The sequence below is a fragment of the Sarcophilus harrisii genome, chromosome 5 (genome assembly GCF_902635505.1).
Source record: "Sarcophilus harrisii chromosome 5, mSarHar1.11, whole genome shotgun sequence".
Taxonomy (NCBI): Eukaryota; Metazoa; Chordata; class Mammalia; order Dasyuromorphia; family Dasyuridae; genus Sarcophilus; species Sarcophilus harrisii.
The window spans coordinates 86144158-86167175 of NC_045430.1; the positions used below are offsets into that span (position 1 = coordinate 86144158).

At 34.2% G+C, this 23018-nt stretch overlaps 1 protein-coding gene across 1 annotated transcript; it reads right to left on the reverse strand.

Annotated features, from left to right (window-relative positions):
* Window positions 1–6952: 6952 nt before the first annotated feature.
* On the reverse strand, window positions 6953–7930 carry LOC100915959 (olfactory receptor 6C1-like). Its single transcript, XM_003772457.4, has one exon. It carries the CDS (start codon window positions 7928–7930, stop codon window positions 6980–6982), a length of 951 nt encoding a protein of 316 aa, XP_003772505.3. The 3' UTR covers window positions 6953–6979.
* Between the last annotated feature and the right edge of the window lie 15088 nt (window positions 7931–23018).

The following is a 23018-nucleotide window of genomic DNA, read 5'->3' on the forward strand; positions in this document are numbered from 1 at the left end:
TCTAAATTAGCTTTTATACTATTCTTCTTGATTTTTGAAAAGATGCACTGGTCTGGCAGACAGGTTTTATAACCACTGGAAGGTTTTCCCAAGAGCAGCCCACTATCTTTAGATAATCGCCAGGTGATGGAGAGACCCCAGAAAGTGGTGAAAGGATCAGATAGGTAACGTTTGGGGAGGGTTTGCTTTGTATCTCACAGGTGGAGAAGGAATGATGGGTAAAAGCCATATTTGCCTTGTTCCATCAGAGAGACAGGACCCTTAAAAACAAAGGAGAAGACCCAAGAAATATCGGGTGGCTCTGTTGCTGATTGTGCTCACCATTGAAAGAGCGTGGCGGGCGTTTGACCATGGGACATCAAAGATTGTTGTACTTTAAAACCCCAGGAATCATTGATTCTCTGACCATAGGGACTGAAAACCCCAGGAATCATTGGATCTTGAGACATAGGGATTTGAAAACCTCAGGAATCTTGGATTCTCTGAGAATAGGGATTGAAAAAACCTCAGGAATCATTGATTCCTGAGAAATGATAAGACTGTTACAACACTTCAAAATCTGCTGGAATCATTGATTCCCCACATAAAAAATACTTTTGCAGGACTTCAAAACTAGGGGATCATTGATTCCCTGACAGTGAAAAATGGAAAAGATTGGTTTTTTCTTTTTGGTGGAAGAAGGTGTATGTGTGACTGTTGTTTTAATACCCACCTTCTAGGACTTCTGGTGATCTTTTCCAAACCATGTTGATTTATATTTTTGCTATTCCTTTACTTTGGGTGTACAATTATGTTTGTTAGACCACATGAGCCTGACTGACTGTAGGGGAGAGTATCCCTATTGGGGTTTATTGCTAATGTGTTGGTTTAATCCCATACTGATGGGTTTTGCATAAAGACCCTTCAGCCCAGAAACCGCTAGCAACCCCACTTCCCTTTGGTGTTTTCATCTCCCTTCCTGGATGTCAGGGAAGGCGTGATATTCCATTTTAATGCTTTCACCCCTTTCCTGGAAGTAGGGAGGCTGTGGTCACCTCCCTTGGGGGCTCTGGACCTCCTGGAAGTCAGGGATGGCATGACCACCTGTGTTCTAAAAAATAAAAAGAAAGCAGGAGATGTAATGGGCTGAGGTTTGAGTTGATGATGAGGTCCCGTAATGAGGCTAAAGAGTAATTAGGCTATACTTATTAATATACATGATTGGATAAAGAATGGTCCCTGCCCACCTCTTGCAAGTCCTGATGTGTTGTTAGGAAATGAGATTTTGGTGGTGGAGGAGAGAGAGACAGGAAGAAGCTGGGAGAATTGGGCCTGGGTTTGAGACTGAGTTGCTGGTTGTGTGGGCTGGCAGCAGCTTCTTGACTCAGCTGCACACATTGCTATCGCCGATTCTCTTCCACCTCCGATCTTTCTTCACTGAGAATAAAGACTGACGATTTTCCCCTAACCTGAATTCCTGACTTGTGCTGATTTTAAAATACGCGATCTTCACAGTTTGCTCCATCTTTTGTGGGCTCTTTTGTTCCAGGAATTGTTCTGGGAAGCTCTTTAGTGGGATTTTTTAAATGAATATGAAAGGGTTATGGAAATTTAGAGCTTTCTCTACCATCTTGGCTACCAGCAATCCTATTACTATGATCTTCCTTGTCAAAACTATCTTTGAGTTTTTTATCTATATGTGGGTATCTGCCACCATTTTCTTTCAAGTTTACAATTCTCTGTTCTCATAGTAGCTGCTTTTGATGTTACAATTATGACTTTCTGTCTCTCTTACCATCATGCCTTCCTCTGTAATTCTCCCTGTAACATCTTGTCTTGTACCTGTCTATCCTTTTTCCACAGGAGTTTGAGGGGTTCCTGTAGACATCCATCTCTTAGCCAAAATGGGTGGAATATCAGGATCCCCACTCCAAGACCACTCCTTTTCCTCTCCTCTCTTTTCTTATTATGAGACACATTTATTTTCAGTGCACAAAACAAGGAGAGCCCTGAATCAGGAAAGACAACAGTTCTCTGCATTCTCCCTCTGCAAAAACTTTGCTGCAATTAAATCACAGTACTAGCAGTTCTAGAACTTAAATAAACAGAAACAACATACCATTTATGAAGCCCTGCTATGAACATACTTGTCACTAAGCAATCTTGTTTACTGTACTTTCATGCCTCATCAATGTTGTTATACTTCATTACTTGATTTTTGGTCTAGTCACAGGTATATATCAAAGCTTAAGCTTAATACCTTGGGTTTCCTCAGTACAAGAGGAGACCCCAACCTGCATGTCTTATTTCCCTCCTCCAAAAGACTACAGAAAAGCTTTTTTGCTTATAACCACTATCATTTTTTGGCATTTTATTTCTCTTCCTTTTTCTGAGTTGACAGCTGGCATATAATCCTTGTGAGTTCTTTTGTATTTTCAAGGTTAACACACATATAGAAGGAATGACATGGTAAAGAAGAAAGTCAGTCTTACCGTGTGAGGCAAGAATGAAAAAGGAAATTGTGGCAGAAGGCATTTTGATGATGTGACATGAGTTAGGGGAGAGGAAGAGGAAACTCTAGGCAAATGTCTTAATGTTTCAGTAATAGGAGGGAAGTTTCTAAGCTGATAGGTAGAGAGAAGCTATGGGATACTTGAGGAATGAAGAAAAGATTTGGAAAAATCATTATGTGGAGGGGATTGAAGAATTAATAAGGTAGATGTAAAAGGATTGCCTAGCAACCTCCAATTGAGGTTGTGGGACATAAATCTGTACTGAGCCTAATAAAAGTTGGTTCTTTTTAACAGCAACTTTTATGTAGAACTGAAGTGAGTGAATGGAGGAAGTGATCCAAGGTTGAGACTTGGCAGGACATAATTGATAATATGATAAGGAAGTATGTCAATCAAGAAAAAAAGGACAATGTAAAACATAATCAGAGGGTCAAATGCTAACCATAAAAGAAAGTGAGTTTAGTTAGTGTAGGTGGGATGGCCTGGGAGAGAACTGAACAGTTAAAGGATTAGATGTCAAACTGTAGAATAAGAGCTGTATTTGTACTGGAAAGCTGAGAAAGAGGTGGAATGCCATAGAATGTCAATACATTGTTATCAGATAAGTGAATTTTACAGTTGATAAATAAGGAAGTGGTGAATTTGTGGTTGATGGCAAGATCCAAAATTTGACCATTTTTGTTTTTGGTGGAATAGTGGGTCATAGAAAATGAGTAAGTTGGAGAATTGAGGAAGTAGGGTGATGGAGAATTAATATCTGAAATTTGCTGCTCTAAGGGTAGGAACTGGGGAGGAAAGAAATATTATGAATTAGGTACTAAAGTCATTGATGAAAAGAAGATCAAAATGGGTGGCCACAATTTTATCCAGAGAGAGAGGCAAGATTTTCAAGTGTGATATGGGGGTAAGAGGTGAGGTGGGGCACTTGAAGAATGGAGGAAAATCTATCTTTCAGGATAGCTTCTCTGGGAAATAATATAGGAAATCATTCAGGGAGGAATAAAGACATTTACTACCCTGCTAGAGTGAAAGCCAAGTTGAAGTTGGATAATGTGGTGTTTTATTACAATAATAGCTTTTAATTTTTCAAAATATATGCAAAGATAGCTTTCAACATTCAAGATAGCTTGCAAAACCTTGTGTTCCAAATTTTTCTCCCTCCCTCCTCACCTTTCCCCTTTTCTAGACAGCAACTATTCCTATATATTTTAATCATGTGCATTTATTCTAAGCATATTTTCACATTTATCATGCTGCACAAGAAAAATCAGATCAAAAGGGGGGAAATGAGAAAGAAAAAAACAACAACAAAGGTGAAAATATTATTTTATGATCCACATTCAGTCTCTAGGGTCCTCTCTCTGGATGCAGATGGTTCTCTGCATCATAAGTCTATTGAAATTGGTCTCAATAACCTCATTGGTGAAAAGTGCTAAGTCCATCACATTTGATGATCACATAATCTTGGTGTTGCTGTGTACAATATACTTTTGGTTCTATTAACTTCTCTTAGCATCAATTGATGTAAATCTCTCCAGGCCTTTCTGAAGTAAGTCTGCTGATCATTTCTTAGAAAACATTAATATTCTATTATATTAATATACCATAACTTGTTCAGCCATTCCCAACTGATGGGCATGTATCACTTCATATACTTTGAAGATTTCTTCCCAACTTCACTGAGGAGTTCATGAGAAGCAGAAGAAGCTTGTGATGGGAGTTATCTTGAGCTAAGATATGGGAAGAAAAAAGTAAATGGATAGAAAAATCAAGAGCCTAGGACAGTGTGAAGTCAAAAAGATTACCTCTGACTTACTTTAGAGGAAGCAAAGTGAAATCAGAATGTGGCCTGAGAAATACTGAATGGTTGTGGGATTAGGGTGATGATGAGGAAGGTGAATAAGTTTACTAGGAAAGACACAGAAATTGCAGTGAAACGGGAGTTTATTGCTAGATGTTCTAGATAAGGGAATGTCAGTTTTCTAATTAGGAAATAGTGGCATACTTACTATGTGATCATCCCAATGTTTGTCTGAGAGGCAATAAAGGAGTATGTTACGGGGCTTAAGAAGATTCAGAAAAAAGTAGTGCAGGAAATTTGAGAAAGAACAAATATGGATAGTAAAATCCTGACATAAAAGAATTTAAACAGGATAAAAAATAGTAAGCCAAGTGGTAAACTATTTCAGAAAAAAGGAAAAAAATTATCAGAGAACTAGTATACTACAGTTACCATAATGTTACTTCAGAGGGAAATTTTAAATGAATTAAATTTTAAAATATAATTTAATGAATTATACCAGTGCTGGAGAAGGGATTCAAGAATCAGGGTAGTCAGAGTGAAGCATGGTGTGACTTAAGGCTAATATTTGGAATGTATATGAGAAAATAGATTCAAAATTTATACCAGTGTGTTCATTGTGGAATAGGAATTATTATATAGGACTTAGTGGCAACGATGTTCAGAATTGGACTGGGATATGAAAAGGATCAGACTAAGGGAAATATAGATGAAAATTATGGAAAAGAATTTCTCTAAATATACACATTTGCTTTAAAAGTCAACATGATTACAATAGCAATACTGAACAAAAGATAAAAGGACTATAATTAATGGTAGATAGAAAAGGAAGCTCACAGCCTCCAAGAGTTGTTGCAAAGAATGCTAGGTGAGGCTAGAAACATGATATGTAGTATATTGTTATATAAAAGTCACTCAAAGGAAAAACAAAAGGTCCTTGGTTGATACAAATTTAGATGCAAGATATATGCAAGCAGGAACTTTAGAAATATATAATAGTTAAGTATGACAGCAAGAAAAAATTTGATAGGAAGCAAATATTGATTGTAAAAGCAAAGATTGATATTGTATAAACATTAAATGACATATGGACAGTCAAAATGTTCTAATACTTAACTGATTTAATGAGAAAACTAGGAAAAACTCCTAGTATCTTGGGTGGAATCCCAATTAAAATCTTTTGGTATAATACAGAAAAGAATCCCCCCCAAATGGACTGAAATGGATAGATTTCAATCTTCATCAGCACAAACTTGCAAATTGATGAGATTACAAATTCATTTCAGTAATGAAAGCAATTTTCCACTAAGTAATCAATAGTATAACTTTTTTGTATATAGAAATGTAACATTGATATCTTTAATTGACATTTTACTACTGTAACATGAGATCTAAAACATATTTTGATCCGTGATTCTAGGAGTCATCAAATCAGAAATTCTTTGATTAAGGCCTTCACAATGGAAAAAAAAAATTATCAGCAATAAGGTAGGTATGAAGTGATGATTTATTTTTGGAGGGGCCACAACAACTCAAAGAATATTTTGTCAGGTATGAGGGTATAGGGATTCGGATAAATAGAAGAAACACCCACTTTTTAAAAGTTATTATTAAAGTTTTTTTTTTCATTTTAAAACATATTCATTGATAATTTTCAACATTCACCCTTACAAAATCTTGTATTCCATTTTTTTTCCTTAACCCCTCATCCACTCCCCTAGATGGTAAGTAATCCAATATATATTAAATATGTGCAACACATATTTCCACAACTAAAAATCAGACCAAAAATTTAAAAAAATGAGAAAGAAAACAAAATGCAAGCAAACAGCAACAACAACAACAAAAAAAAATGAAAATACTATGTTGTAATTCAGTTCTCTCTCTAGGTGCATATGTCTCTTCATCAAATGACCACTGGAACTGGCCTGAATCATCTCATTGTTGAAAAGATCCATGTCCATCAGAATTGATCATTGTATTCTCATGCTGTTGTCATATATAATGACCTTCTGTTCTATTCACTTCACTTAGCATCAGTTCGTGTAAGTCTCTCCAGGCCTCTGTGAAATTGATTCTTATAGAACAATAATATCCTATAACATTCATGTACCATAATGTATTCAGCCATTCTCCAACTAATAAGCATACATTCAGGTTCTAGTTTCTTGCCACCATAAAAAAGGTTGCCACAAAAATTTTTTGAGTCCTTTTCCCTCCTTTATGATATGTTTGAGATAAAGGCTAAGTAGAAAAACTGCTGGATCAATTGATATGCACAGTTTGATAGCCCTTTGGTCATAGGGAACACCCATTTTTAAAAAATCAATCAATTAAAAAGAATTTAATATCTACTTATTTCTTTTAAAAAGAAGTTACTATCTATCTATTTAGTATTAGGCACTATGCTATAAAAGGGAAATATAAAGATATAAAACTATGTATTTTTTCTGTCTTCATATTCCCCTCCAATAGCACAGGACCAAGCTTCAAGGAGCTTACATTCTATTGAAAGAGACAAGCTGTTTATATATAAACGTATACAAATTTGTTGAGCAAATTTGATTTTTAAATTAAAAATTTTAAAAGTATTGATAACAAAAATAAAAATATGCAGAAATATGAAGGATTTGACAAATATTGGATAGATTGTCAGAAATATCTGCTTCTTATTACACCTTTTAAGTCAGGTCAAAAATTCCTTTTTGGAAAAAGATGCAATCCTCTGTATCATGTCCATGAAGGCTTGTTTCACTTGCTGATTCCTTAGGCTATAAATGAATGGGTTCAACATGGGGGCTACTGATGTATTGAGCACAGCAACCCCCTTGCTCAAAGAGACTCTGTCCTTCGCTGAGGGTTTGATGTACATAAAGATGCAGCTTCCATAAGACATGGAGATGACAATCATGTGAGAAGAACAAGTGGAGAAGGCCTTTTTCCTCTGACTGACTGAGGGGATTCTTAGAATTGTTTGGATAATAAATGTGTAGGAGAGAACTATTAATGTTAATGTAAACATAAGGATCACAAGAGCCCAGGAAAAGCCCATTGTCTCTAAGAATTGTGTATCTGTGCAGGATAGTTGTAAAAGGGGAGAATAGTCACAGAAATAATGGTCAATGATATTATCAGCACAATAATCAAGCTGTTGCATCAGAATGGTTGGTGGTATAATGATCAAGAATGAACTCAGCCATGAGCAGAACACAAGCAATGTGCAGACTCTGTTGCTCATGATGGTTGTATAATGTAGGGGTTTGCAGATGGCAACATAGCGATCATAGGACATGGCTGCTAAAAGATAAAACTCAGTTGCTCCAAAGAGAATGACAAAAAAAAACTGAGCCATGCAACCATTGTAGGAAATGGTATTGTCCTGAGTAATAATGGTGTCCAAGAATCTGAGAACACAAGCAGTTGTAAATGAAATTTCTAAGATGGAGAAATTCCGGAGGAAGAAATACATTGGGGTTTGAAGATGAGAATCCAACAGTGTAAGGACTATGATAGTCACGTTGCCAGCAATGCTGAGTATGTAGGTAAGTAAGAGGAAGAAGAAAATAACCATTTGAAACTCTGGGTTATCTGACAATCCCAGGAGGATGAACTCTGTCACCTGTGTATGATTTTTCATTTTCATTTTTCTCTTCTCTAGTAAAGATACAATAAAAATAAAAGAAAATATAATTTAAAAATAGAAAGGAACAAAAAAACCATAACTTGTTGTTATACTAAAATTTATGCATATCTCTTATAGCCTATATAACCACTTTGAATTTTAGATCCCCTCCCCTTGCATATATCATAATATAGTCAAGATATCTTTTCTTCTATGAAGCTTCTTTAGAAAATGCAAAAAAACAAAAAAAAAAAAAACAAGGAAATCTGCATGACTTTCTGGATACTCCTCTTTGTCATTGTCTTCCTTTTCTTTTATGGCATCCCCAATTTTCAGTATATGTGGTCTATATTTGAAGTGGTATAGACACAAAGAATTAAAATTAATTCATTCAATCTTTCAAAAGTTTATTAAGTTTCTGTCATAAAAAGGGGTCTCAGCATAAAACATTGTTGATATATTTAAGGAGGTTAACATACTTGCTGATTTACATATATAAATAAAATCCAAGGTAGAATGCAATCAGTAACTTATGGCTTTAAGTGAATGAGAACTTCCTTTTCTTTTCTTTAACGTATCATGTAAAGTCATCTGTAATTGTCCACCAAACTACTTTCTTAGGAACATCTTACAGTATCATATTTTATACATGCTATCCTCCAGGCAGCCTAGACTTATCATACACTTCAGGATAAGTTTCAAATTTTGCACTTTGTTTACAATCCTCCTTCTATATGAATGAAATATATCATTTTCCTCTCCTTCCTCCATCCCATATCATTCTTACAATATGCAATTTAAATCTGCTTCAGTTTGTCTGTTTCATATGGGATAATAATACCCCACTAGTTAGTAATAACTCTCTGTCTCTATTTTAGAAGCATTTTGTGCATCTTTGTTGCTCTTATCATGTATCATAGTGAATTTTACAGTTATTTCTGTATGGAATACCTCTACTAGACTGTATCCATGATATTATGGATATTCTCCTATTATCTATACTTTTAATTTCCTGCTATTATCTCTTATCCTTTATTTCTAGGGATAATGAAAAAAAATTTACCTAAGAAAACCAAAGGTAACCTTTGATTAAGCTCTAGGTAAACCAGGGAAGCTATGTATGAAGTTGAGACTATTTGTTGGAAATTTGGCACAATGTCCTGAAGCTTAAATTAGGAACAACCTTCTTGATGTCCAAATGCTATCATCACGTTCCCCTAAATTACTTTTCTTTTAACATATAAAACAGTTGGAATACAGAAATATTTCCCTATAATAACATGCACTCCATTAAAGTTCACTACACTCTGAATTTATGCAGAGTGATTGTATTTTTCCAATAATTTAATTAAAATAACAATTTAATTTCTCTGTGAGGGAGGAGAGGGAAGAAGGAAGGACATACTTGTAATAGTTTCAGTTAAAATTCTGCGACAAAGAAATTAAAAGTTTGTCAACATGGGATGTTAAATGATAGTGCTTAAATTTAAAAAGTGCCTTACAAATCATGTGATTCACTTCTCATTTGACAGATGAAGAAACTGAGCTAAGAGGTGAAAGAATTTGCTCAAAGTCATCAGGATAATAAGCAGCAGGACTGGGTGAAATAACTCTTTTATATCCAAATCTACTGCTATGTTTATTATAACATATCCTTTTGTTGACTGTACTTCTGGTATCAATATTCTATCTATCATCTATTTATCTATTAATCTATCATCAATATGTCTGGTCTATTTGTCTCTCCATTTCTCTCTTCATACACAACACACACACACACACACACACACACACACATATAATTCATCTATTAATAAATATTTTTAAGTACTTATTCTATCCCAAGGACTGTGCTAAGTACTAAGGATACAAAAAAGATAAAAAATAAGTTCTCGCCCTCAAGTAGCTTGCATTTCTGATAGTGGCAATAATATGGTATCAACACTGGAACATTTCCAACACCCTCCATTCCTACATCCACAATATCTGTGGAACATATATCTAAGGGTTCCCTTAGAGAACCCTTCATACTTTTAATTTCAACAACTGATTTTTTTTTCCTTTCCCTATGTAATTGTCTTTATTTTCTTTTTTCTCAGTCTCCCACCATAGACACTAGCCATGTGATCCCAGGCAAGACACTTCATCTTAGTTTCCTCAAGGGTGACAATAATATATAATAATGACAGTACTATAATAATTATTGTGACAATAAGAGTATATACCTTAAAGAGCTGTACTTGTGAAATGTATTTGCACAGTGACTGTCATATAGTAAAAAAAATACATCAAAGCTTCTTCCTTTCTGTTCTTTTGTTTTACATATATGTTTATTAAGCATAGTATATCTGGATTGCAATATAATATACACTCTTTCTAAGCCTGAAAATTACTTATGTTTATGGGCTTCAAGTATTCTTAAATATTTCCTGTTAGTATTTTGATAATTATAAATCATTTTGTACAAATATATAAGTATTCCTCAAATACCTTTACTTACTAGTTCCTCAGTTATCTCAAATCTTCTCTTTTACCTTGAACACAAAGGGAAAGTCATATTCTATCTCTTATCTGTAGATCAGTTTCATAGTTTTCACCAACTTTTTCATCATCAGTTAAATAAGAATATAAAAATCTCAGAGGATTTCACAGGAAAAAAGACAGTGTGGTTTAATCAGTTATTCATAGGATTAAGATTGTGAACATAATTAATTTTGAGGGATGTTTTTTAGTAATACTCACTTACCCTGATGAAAACAAGTGACATCTTTGTTTCTTGGATCTTTACTGATTCCATTTCATTTTTTTCTTATTATCTTAATGATATTTTATGGTTATACTAAGATTTATGGAAATCTCTTATAATTTATATAAGAACTTTGAATGTTAGATCTCCTCATCTTGCATATATCACAATGTATTAAAATTTTTCTTCCATGAAGCTTCTTTAGAAAATACGAAAAAAAAAATGAAAATCAAGGAAATCTTCAAGATTCTCTGGCTACTCTTCCCTGTCACTGCATTCCTTTTCTTTCATGATATCCCCAATTTTTAAGTCCAATTTAAAAAATAATAAGTACCTATTTTATTCATTGAGTGATAGAAATATAAATTTATTTTGTCATTATTAAGGGCAATGATTTAGTTCTATATTTTGGACAAAAGCTATTTCTGATTGATGATAAATATAAACACTTTAAAATTTCTATCCATTATTATTGCTCTGATAGAATTACATATTCCCAGGACATTCCAGTGAAATTTTATTTGCTAAGTTATTTGATAACATTTTTTCAATATTACTTCAGAGAGTTTTTCCCTAAATTCTCTGAGAAATTTTCTTTCTCTTTCTTCATATCAAACTGGGAATTATTAGCTTCCATTATCTGTGCAATTAATTTAATTTCAATTAAGAGATGCTAGAATTTAGAGCTGCAGTAGAACTTGGTAATAATTTTGTCACGTATCCTGCATTATATGTCTCCGAAGTGGCCAGGATAACATTTAAGACCAGGTCTTCTTATGCTAAATCCACATTATTTCACTTTCTAAGGAAAGGAAAAAAATTGTCTAGTCATATTTAAGAAGCTTTTTTCTAAAGATTTTGCATTATTCATTATTGGAAGCAATATATTATCATGGAAAGATTGTTGTATTCAGGGCCAAGGGATTTTGATCTAAATCTTGTCTTTCCTACTTGTTTGCTTTAAAAAAAAATTGATTTAATCACTTTGCTCAACTAAACAATTAAGAGTATTGAACCTGATGAGCTCTGAGAGGTCTCCAAGGGGTCTCCAACTCTAAAATCTATGATCCTATGGATTAAAGGACAAGGAATTACAATTTTCAGCATTGTTCTCACATATGACAGCAGTAATAAATAAGTGGTTGAGAATAAAATGACAATGTGAAGATCATATTTCATATTTATTCTGTTGACTATAAATGATTTTGTGAGGATAAAGCAGTATATGTGATCAAATTTATAAATTATCTCTCTCTCTTCCTCTCTCCCTTCCTCCCTCCCTTCATGTCTCTCCACTATCTCTCTCTCTGTCTCTTTCTCTCTCTCTCTCAATAAAAAAAAATATTAAACCAAAAACACACTTACTTTTTGGCAGTCCTTGAGAGGTGACTGTTGAAAACTTGATCATAATATCCTATATAATTTTCCTAAAAACTTAGAAGTACTGAGTTCATTCTGGCCATATGAGATGCTTGTTCATTACCTCTCACACAAGTACATGCTCCTTCACACAATACATGAGACTCATGCTTATTGTAAGCCAATGGGGATATGTCTGGAACTATTTTCTAACTGGTCATTTAATTATAATTTGTTTTTTTTAATATTCTGAGATATTTTACTAATTTAATCTCTGTGAAATATGCCATACAACTGTATAGGGAATGTAAAGTTCTTTATAACTTTCAGTACTGATTTTCTAGAAATACAAAAGATATGTTATCAACTATTAGAAATACCTGCTCAGTAGAATCAATTCACTGAACAAGGCAACGTTGTCATGGATAGGAAGATTCACAAGACAAGAAAGAATATAAAACCTAGTCCACCTTAACACAAGTTGGAAATAGAAGCTTATGAGACAGTGCCCAAAGGGATGAAAAAAATTCTTGGCAAGCTAAATACCTAATTGGAATCTATAATTATTTGCACACCTATTCAACTGATTAATTACACAATATTATGTGATAAGGTCCTTGTCCATCATTCTCTGGAGCTCATTTTCTAAGAATGCTTTTGTTCTGTATCATCAGGAATGCTGTAAATTCAGAAGAATTCCATTGCCAACTTCCCACAATACACATTCTCCACAGAACCGCTCTCTTGTGTCAAAGATCAAAGTATTTAACTCCTATTTCTAAGGGAAAATGCTTCCCTATGTTCTATATCTTTGTTCCCTCTATTCTTTCTCTCTTGTTTTATTTTAATGAAAACAGTCAAAAAAATCTTACTGCAATAAGTAGGACACCAAGTTCAAAATTTATATATTCCAGTGAAATGATTTAATGATAAATGTATATATTTATATATAGTCAAATATATGTATTTATATAGCCAAAGAGGACAGAATGGAAGAACTGGTGTAATAATAATGACAGCAATGTTATTAGTCCTTCATTTTTCCAACAGGATGAATGACAGCAGAGAGTGCTGTCTTGACTTTTGAGTGAATTGTATTTATGTAATACAGGGTTGCACAAAGTTATCAGCTTCACTCTCTTCCAGTCATCAAAGTGCAATGGCAAAACACAAATGAAGGGATTACTAATGGCCCAGAATGCAATGAATAACCTTGGCATCTAACCAAGCTCTAAGAGCTCCAAAGCCGATGCTTCAGTCACCTTTTTGGGCATTGGAACAAATTTTTAACTGTTCATTCCACCACGGCTTCATATACTTGGAGTAAATAAACCTTTAGCTCATTGATGGCAAGTTTTAGACTTGTCATTTACCCTCAAGCTGCTTTAGATCATCTTCTAAAATGGTTTTATTATGGTATGGCCCCAAGGCATGCTACAGCTTTTGGAACCACATGTGAAATGTGGTGATAGATGGACACAAAAAGTGGATGAGCAGTCCTGAAAAGAGTTTGCAAATCTTCACAACACAGGTGCTAGTCTTCCCTGAACACTCCATTTTCTCCATCATGTCAAAAATAGAAATAGGAGGGAGAATAGGACTGGAATATAGTTAGGAAAGTATGTAACCTAATTTAGTGGTGTGCTTGGGGACAACACTGAAGCCTTCTCTTTGTGCTCTAGGACTCAACTGAAAAAGAACAAATGGGTTTTGATCTTTGTAGGCAGAGGCCGTTTCCAGTATTGAGAATTATTTATGTTCACATAAAAATAATAATATTTTGCATTTGAATTCAAAAATAGCTTTTCAAACCCTCATTCTTTCTCCTCTAGAGGATTCCCTGGAATTTTTTGTGATTCTTTTTTTATCTGTTTCACTAATTTTTTGCCATCTTTTGTAGTTATTACAGTATATCATCATCTAAGTACTTTGTATTGATATTCTCCAAACTGCCACTCCTGCTTTTATCATTCTTCTCTCTCTCTCTCTCTCTCTCTCTCTCTCTCTCTCTCTGTCTCTCTGTCTCTCTCCCTCTCCCTATCCATCTTTCTATCCCTTATCTCTCTCTCTCTCTCTATCTTTCTCTCTCTCTCTCTCTTCCTCTTCTTATCCATCTTTCTATCCCTTATCTCTCTTTCTCTGTTTCTCTCTCTTTCTCTCTGTCTCTCCACATACACACACATAATCTCAATGTATTAAATTCTACATTCTATCCCTTCTTCCCCATGTTCTCCTTGAGAGAGTACACAATCAGATATAGGTTATTCGTGGGAAACGTGTAGTATTTATCTTTATTTTTTGGTAAAATTAACAAACACCAAATAAAATAAACATACTATAACTAAAATAAATGTACAAAAAGAAAATTGAGCCTAAACTGCAAATATTTTTGCATTCTCATATGTTTTGTCTTCAATATGTAATTATTTTTTACTTCACTTTTATTGTGTTCTGAAATTTTAAAGAATCATTGTTTTTTAAACATTGAAATCATCTCTTGAAATCATCTGTTTTCTTTTTTCCTTTGTAAACTATTTTCATAGATATACCTTTCTCTATAATTAGTAGATTATTAAACTCTGTTGAGATCTTTCCTGGCCTCAAAACTTTTTAGATAACTCCATTTGATTGTTACTGTCAGTTTTTAGCTTCTATTTTCAGTATTGTCTTCTTCCATTAAATTGTAAAGGTTTTTCATGTTAACTATTTGCATTGCCAGCAGTTATCACTGTTCTGTGCATAGTGCTCAAAAATGTTTATTGAATTGACTTGCTACTCTCCTCTCCTACCTTTTTCAAATTGAAAAGAGAAAAAAAAAGGAAAAGTAGTAGTCAAGCAAATAAAATATAAATATTCTCTATACTGAAAATGTATGTCTCATCCTTCCCTTAAGTTTCATTGGTCTTCTGAAATGATAATAGCTGTTTTCATGGAAAATTTCTCTAACCCTCATCACTGTCTTCACTTTTAGTCTTAAAAAAGACAAAAGATTACAGTTTAATAGAATGTTTAAAAGACAGAGACTCTGATTCTTTCTGTGTTTTCTAGCATTCCAGGTTTATTAAAGGAAAAGAAATTCACATTGATTGGCCACAGTGTTATGCAAGAACAGAAGCAAGATTTTCAGATGAGATGTGGGGGAGGAGGAGATGTGGAGTATTTGAGGAAGAATGGAAAAGGAAAGTGCTTCTGGCACATGGAATCATTTAGGGAGAAATAAGAGTATTATTTACTGCTTTGATAAGATGAAGGCTAAGTTGAAGTTGGATAACATGATTTTGTAATGTGTCCAGTTTATATAATTTTTTAGATTTCCTTCTAGTTTCATTCAGCAGCTCATGAGGAGTAGAAGAGATTTATGATAGGAATTATCTGGAGATAAGATTTGGCAAGAAACAAAGAATAATTTAAGTATTGACATGCTATATCTATTGCAACGGAACAGAATAGAAGTCTTAGGGTTAATAATTGGTGATAGACAGGTATGAAATTCCAAGCCTTCAAGGGTTATATTATAAAGAGAGCAAGGAAGGGCCTGAGCTTTTCATTACTTGAGAGACTAGTAGAGGGAATAGACAGAAAGGTATTAGGTGATGCTATATGGAATATTGTTATATGGATATCACAAAAGGAGAAAAAAAGTTACAAGGTAGATATGAAGAAGTTGCAAAATGTAATCAACTAGGATCTAAACATTTATCTATCTATATCTCTATATATGTATATGCATACAAACACAAGCACACACACACACACACACACACACACAAATGATGCCCTTAAGAAATGTTGTGATATGAGTAGAAGATGAATTAGCAATAATGGCAAAAACAAAACATATTTATTGGATGGGTCAGTGTGCTCTAATCATTCTTTGGTGATTTCATGAGTAAGCTAGGAGTACTCTAGGAGTAAATCTAACATGTTGGATGAACTGGATAAAAACTTTAGGGAGGATATGGACAAGAATCATACAAAATGGGCAGTCCTGGATGGATAGCACTCTGCATCATTGTCACAAACTCCCAGATTGGTGGTGAGATTACAAATTCACCTGAGCATTTGAGTAAGAATAGCAATCTTCCACTGAGCAAAAAAACTGCATCAACTTAAGAATGTGACTTTGGCATCTTGAATGTTATGCTAGCTAGTGGAACATAAATTCTGGCAGATCTTATGTTCTATGATTCCTAGTCTGATTAAAGTGAGAATAACTTTTATTAAGGTCTTCTCAATGGAGATCTTTATCAAAAGCAAGACAGGTATACAGTAACGGTTATTTTTTGGAAGGAGCTATAGCAACTCAAAGTTCATTTCTTCAGACATAGAGGTATTCTGACATGAATTTATACAAGGAATATTTACTTACAAAAGCCAATCAATCAATAAGAATTTACAGAAATGACCAACAGGATGATTTCAGAAAGGCCTGGAGAGACTTACATGAACTGATGCTGAGTGAAATGAGCAGGACCAGGAGATCATTATATACTTCAACAACAATACTATATGATGACCAGTTCTGATGGACCTGGCCATCCTCAGCAAGGAGATCAACCAAATCATTTCCAATGGAGCAGTAATGAACTGAACCAGCTACGCCCAGAGAAAGAACTCTGGGAGATGACAAAAAACCATTACATTGAATTCCCAATCTCTATATTTATGCCCACCTGCATTTTTGATTTCCTTCACAAGCTAATTGTACAATATTTCAAAGTCTGATTCTTTTTGTACAGCAAAATAATGGTTTGGTCATGTATACTTATTGTATATCTAATTTATATTTTAATATATTTAACATCTACTGATCATCCTGCCATCTGGGGGAGAGGGTGGGGGGTAAGAGGTGAAAAATTGGAACAAGAGATTTGGCAATTGTTAATGCTGTAAAGTTACCCTTACATATAACCTGTAAATAAAAGACTATTAAATAAAAAAAAATAAGAATTTACAATCTATATTCTTTGTGAGTGTGATAGGTTCTGCTATAGATGGAGAAATATGACAGAAAATTAAGTAGTCCCCATTCTCAAAGACCTTACATTCCATTGAGGGAAACAACATGTACAAGTTATAAAACATGTACAAGTGTATAAAAATTAAATACAAGTGGATTTGGTGGATGAATTTAATCTGTAAATTAAAAAGTCTTTTGAAATATTAACATATTAGAAATATAACTAAAAGGCTATAATGAGAAGAGATTTCTGTCTGCCCAAAGATTTTTCAACTCCCATATGTCTCTTTATCTTTATATTTCTGACACATCAATATTTCAAAAGACTTTTGTCATCTCCATTTTGTGTGGCAGCTGTATCTTTGAGCAAGGGTGATACTGAGCAAGGGGAGCTCCCATGTTAAATACCTTCATGTATAGTTTAAGGAATCAGCAATAAAGCCTTCATGTACATGATAAGAAGATTTTATTTTCTTCAAACAAAGAAAAAGATTTGTTTAGCTTATTTAAAAGTTGTAATGAGCAGTAGAAATTTCTTTCTACTCACTCAATTTAGAAGATAAAATTCAGTTACTCCCAAGAGAATGAAGAAAAGCAACTGAACCATGCAGTCACTGTAGGAAATAGTCTTGTCCTCAGTAATAATTGTGTCCAAGAATCTGGGAATATAAGCAGTTGTAAATGAAATTTCTAAAAAGAAGAAATTTCAGAAGAAGAAATACATTGGGGTCTGCAGATAAGAATCCTGCAGGGGGTGAGGATGGTAATAATCATATTGCCAGCAATGCTGAGGCTGTATGCCAATAAAAAGAAAAAGAAAATGACCATTTGGAGCTCTGGGACATCTGACAATCCCAATAACATAAATTCTGTTACTTATGTGTGATTTTTCATGTTTGTTTTCTCTCTTTTTTTAGTAGATCTGTAATAAAAATGAAATAGAACTACAAATAGAAAGCAACAGAAAATATATGTGAGCTATACTTGAAATGATGCAGAGAAAAAAATTAGAATTAATCCATTCAATAATTTAAATATTTGTTAAATCACTGCTATGCTACAATAGGTATGCAGTGATTTTTAAAGAAGACTAAGACAGGGTTGATGGTTTAAGGAGTTTAATATAATTGTAAAGATATGTATCCAAATAAAATACAAGGTAGCCCACAATTAAGTACTATATGCCTCTAAGAAATAAGAACTTCTTTTTCTCCTTAAACTTATTTAAAGTTATCTCTTAATGTTCACTAATCTACTTTTTTCAGCTTCTCTTATAAACTCCATCTTTTGAGTAATGTAATTACTGGTTATTGAAGACATTTCAATATTGGTTAATATGGTCATTTGTTAAATGTAGATATTTACATATGTTCCCCACTATGTTTTTTTATTAAAACTTTTTATTTACAAAACATATGCATAGGTAATTTTTCCAACATTGATCCTTGCAAAACCTTTTATTCCAAATTTTCCCCTCCTTCTCCCCACCTCCTCCCCTAGCTAGCAGGTAGTCCAATGCATGTTAAATATGTTGAAATACATGTTAGATCCAATATATATATATACATATTTATATAGTTATCTTGTTGCACAAGAAAAATCAGATCAAGAAAAGAAAAAGAAAAACTGAGAAAGAAACCAAAATGCAAGCAAATAGCAACACAGAGAGTGAGAATTCTATGTTGTGTTCCATAGTCCCATGGTTCTCTCTCTGAGTGTAGATGGCTCTCTTCATCACTAAACAAGTGGAACTTGTTTGAATCATCTCAATGTTGAAGAGACCCATGTCCATTAGAATTGATCATCATATAGTTTTGTTGTTGCCGTGTATAATAATCTCCTGATCCTACTCATTTAACTTAGCATCAGTTCATGTAGGGCACTAGAGGCTTATCTGAAATCATTTTGCTGGTCGTTTCTTATGGAACAATAGTTTTCTATGGCATTCATATGCCACAATTTATTCAGCCATTAAGAGGGTAAGAGTTGGGAAAGATTTGTGTTTTCTTTCCCAATGTTAGTTTATGGAAATGTTTTAGATAATTTCATATATGTCTTTCAATAAGGAGGGAGGTAGGAAAAGAAGGGAGACAATCTGGATCTCAAAGTTTTACAAATATAAAGAATTGTTTTACATATAACCAGGAAAATAAAATATTAAATCAGACAGTAAAAAAAGGAAAACATGTAGATTTTATGCTATTTGATATGTTTTTATTATGCATCACTATTTCATTATTTATGATTCTTTTTAAGTATAATAAAAGTTTTCATATTATTTCTTTTTACTTCTTCATTGATTGACACAAAGTCACTCCTTGCAGTTTTGGAATTTGGAAACAACAAGCAAGCAAACATGTACAAATAATCTTCATATGAGTGTGTGTGTGTGTGTGTGTGTGTGTGTGTGTGTGTGTGTGTTTGTATACAATACATATACCATTAAGGAATGAGGAAGGAGCAGCTATATGGCACAGTGGATAGAGAACTATCCCTGAAGTCAGGAGGACCTGAGTTCAAATCTAGTCTCAGACACTTAACACATCCTAGCTGTGTGACCCTAGGCAAGTCACTTAACCCCAATTGTCTCAGAAAAAAAAGGAAGGTAGAGATGATGGACTAGAACATTATAGCATGGAGGACAGCCTAGGAAAACTCCTTGAGAATTAATGTTTCTTATTTAAGCATTAAGGAGCATGAAGCCAACATGTCTAGATTGAAGATAATGCAGCAGAGAGTAAGGTATAAGAAGCCTGGGAAGGTTTGTCTGTGAGAGTAGTGATAAAGGTGAGGTCATGATTAAATTATGAAGAACTTTGAATGCTAAACAGAGGATTTTGTTTACTACTTTATTGACCTATGCTCTTACCTGTGAGTGATCACAAGCACTCTTTTCTACCCTGGAATTGTGAGGAAGGTTATAAATCCACTCTGGCTCAAAGTTTAAATGTGCTCGTCTCAGACTGTGAGCCAGGACTACATCCTAGATCTGAGTATGGGCAAAAGAATTTTGCCTCAGTACTAGTACAGAGATCTTCTTTTCACAAGCTCCTGAACTTATGGGTTCAGACTTCCTGGAACCTGCTGCTGTTGTTGCTACCAATTCAGTGGGCTCCCAAGGTTTGCTCCTGCTTTGCTGTTTTCTCAAGGCCTTTTCACAATATTGAGACAAACCTTTTCTGCTGACCTTCTAAGTTGTCTACAGCCAAAAAATAATTGTTTCACTCTGTCTTTGTTTCTGACCAAAATCAATAGATTTTTAAAATTGAATTTTCCAGCAATAAGAAATTACTGGAGTTTGTCAGATGAGAGAGAATGTGGAAGGATCCATTTTTTGGGGAAAAAAATTTTAGCAGGCGAATATAAAGTGGTTTGGGGGTGGAGAGGCAAATAGAAGCACCAGGGTTATTGCAGTATTCTGAGCCTGAACTGATGAAGGTTTGCACCAGGATGGTGGCAGTATCAAAAAGGAAAATTGAACATATTTCTGAGTTGTTTCAAAGGTATGATAGACTTTGGCAATGAATCACATAGGGGCAAAGCTGGAGCAGAAATAATGAAGAGTGAAGGATGAAATCCAGATTGCATTTCTGAGGACCTGAAAAAATTAAAATGCTCTTGCCATTAATAAGCACATCAAGAAGGACAGAATAAGGGGAGAAATAACTATTTCAATTTGGTAGGAGAACCAGGAAAGTATGGTATCCCAAAAACCCAAAGAGAAGAGAAGATGAAGAAAGTTGAGCCTCAATACCAAGGATCTTAGAGATGTTAAGGAGAATATGAATTCCAAAAAGGTGACTGGATTGGCAGTTAGAATACCATTAAAAATGAGAGAGGGAGAGAGAGAGAGAGAGAGACAGAGAGACAGAGAGACAGACAGCGAGAGAGAGACAGAGATACAGAGAGAGGGGAGAGAGAGACAGACAGACAGAGACAGAGACAGAGAGAGAAAGAGAGAGAGAGAGAGAGGGACAGAGAGGGGGGAGAGAGAAAAAGAGAGAAAGAGAGAGAGAGAGAGAGAGAGAGAGAGAGGAAAGAGAGACAGAGACAGAGAGGCAGAGAGGGAGAGAGAGGGAGAGAGAGCAAGAGAGAATTTCAGTGGAATAATGAAGTTCAAAAGCAATTACAAGATGTTAAGAAGTGGGTGAGAGGAGAGAAGATAGACACATTTATTGGAGTGTACATGTATATGTACACTCATATACATATATGTGTATGGGTAAAGGCAGTGGTTGCTGAGAATCATCCAAGGCTAAAATGTGACGATGATATCGGTAATATGTTAAGGGAGCTAAAGACTTGACAAAGGAACAGTGTAAAATTGAACTGGTTCACCAAGCAATCAAGATGGGGAAAAAAGGAGAGGATATCCTAGTGCAGAAGAGATGACCTGAAAGAAAACTGAAGTGTAGAGAAATTGGAATTATATGAAAAAAATAACAAGGCTTGTTAATGGAAGGCAAAGGAACAAGGAAAAAATAACTGATTACAGTCAGATTTGGGAATTTCAGAATTCTTCAACACAGAGAGAACATTTTCGTTGGTTATGGAAAGATCACAGATATATTCATATTTGTGTGTGGCTAAGAATAGATTAATGAATTGGTTGAGGATCTGAATATTTAGGGTGTTTGAAGGAGCATTATTATTTATGTGTTTTGAAGTCCCAAATAGGATTTGTCTATTCCATATCATTTATCATGTGTCAGTGAAAGTTCACAAGATGATTTGATTCCACTACTGAGCAAATCATCAAGTTTTTTCTTCTATGTACATATGCTCTGAATGTGGTTTACAAAACAAATGGAGAAATATTCTGGACTTTAATTATTTAAGCAATTTCTTAATAAAAATATGCACTTCCCAATTATTTCTCATTTGGCTTATTACAAATGCTACTTGGTGCAGGTATGCTCCTGAACATTTTCTAATATTACTGGTGCTGCATAATTCTCTCTCTTTTTTTTTTAAATTAAAGCTTTTTATTTACAAAACATATGCATGAGTAATTTTTCAACATTGACCCTTGCAACGCCTTCTGTTCCAAATTATTCTCTCCTTCCCCCCCCCACCTTCTCCCCTTGATGGTAGATAGTCCAATACATGCTAAATATGTTAAAATATATGTTAAATCCAATATATGTATGCATATTCACACAGGTATCTTGCTGCACAAGAAAAACCGGATCAAGAAAGGAAAAAAACTGCTAAAGAAAACAAAATGCAAACAAACAATAGAAAGAGTGAGTGCTATATTGTGGTCCACACTCAGCTCCTACAGTTCTCTCTTTGAGTGTAGATGTCTATCTTCATTATTGAACAATTAGAACTGGTTTGAATCATGTCATTGTTGAAGAGAGACACATCCATCAGAATTGATCATCATATAATCTTGTCATTGCAGTGTATAATGATCTCCTGATTCTACTTATTTCAATTAGCATCAGTTCATGTAGGTCTCTCCAGGCCTCTTTGAAATCATCCTGTTGGTTGTTTCTTACAGAACAATAATATTCTATAACATTCATATACCACAACTTATTCAGCCATTCTCCAATTAATGGGCATCCATTCAGTTTCCAGTTTCTTGACACTACAAAAAGTACTGCCACAAACATTTTTGGTGCTGCATAATTTTAACTTGATTTCTAAAAGAAATGTTTCCAAACCTATTGTATTATATGCAGTATTATAACTACATTGAAGAGAAAGCCCCCTATGTTTCTAAGGTTTCTAATGTAGTTATAATTAAAAGGTAGAGCCTACATTTCCCAATGTTCATGATTATAATATGAGAAGCAGTAGGCTCATACTAAATTTGAGGGGATGGGCAGTATGTATGCTATTATAGACATATATATATATATATACACTTTTGTTCATGAAAGGTAGATATGTCAGTCTTCAAAGCTAAAAAGGACTCTCCTATGCCCCTGTTTAGCATCAAATAGTACTATACATTTCTTTCTCTGAGATTCCAGTTTTTGCTCCCCTCCTAGAAATATTTCCTTGAATTTTTTAAGGGAAGAAAATTT

What these genes read in the sequence shown, in the direction of transcription:
- LOC100915959 (XM_003772457.4), bottom strand. Translation starts at nt 7,930, where the DNA reads ATGAAAAATCATACACAGGTGACAGAGTTCATCCTCCTGGGATTGTCA.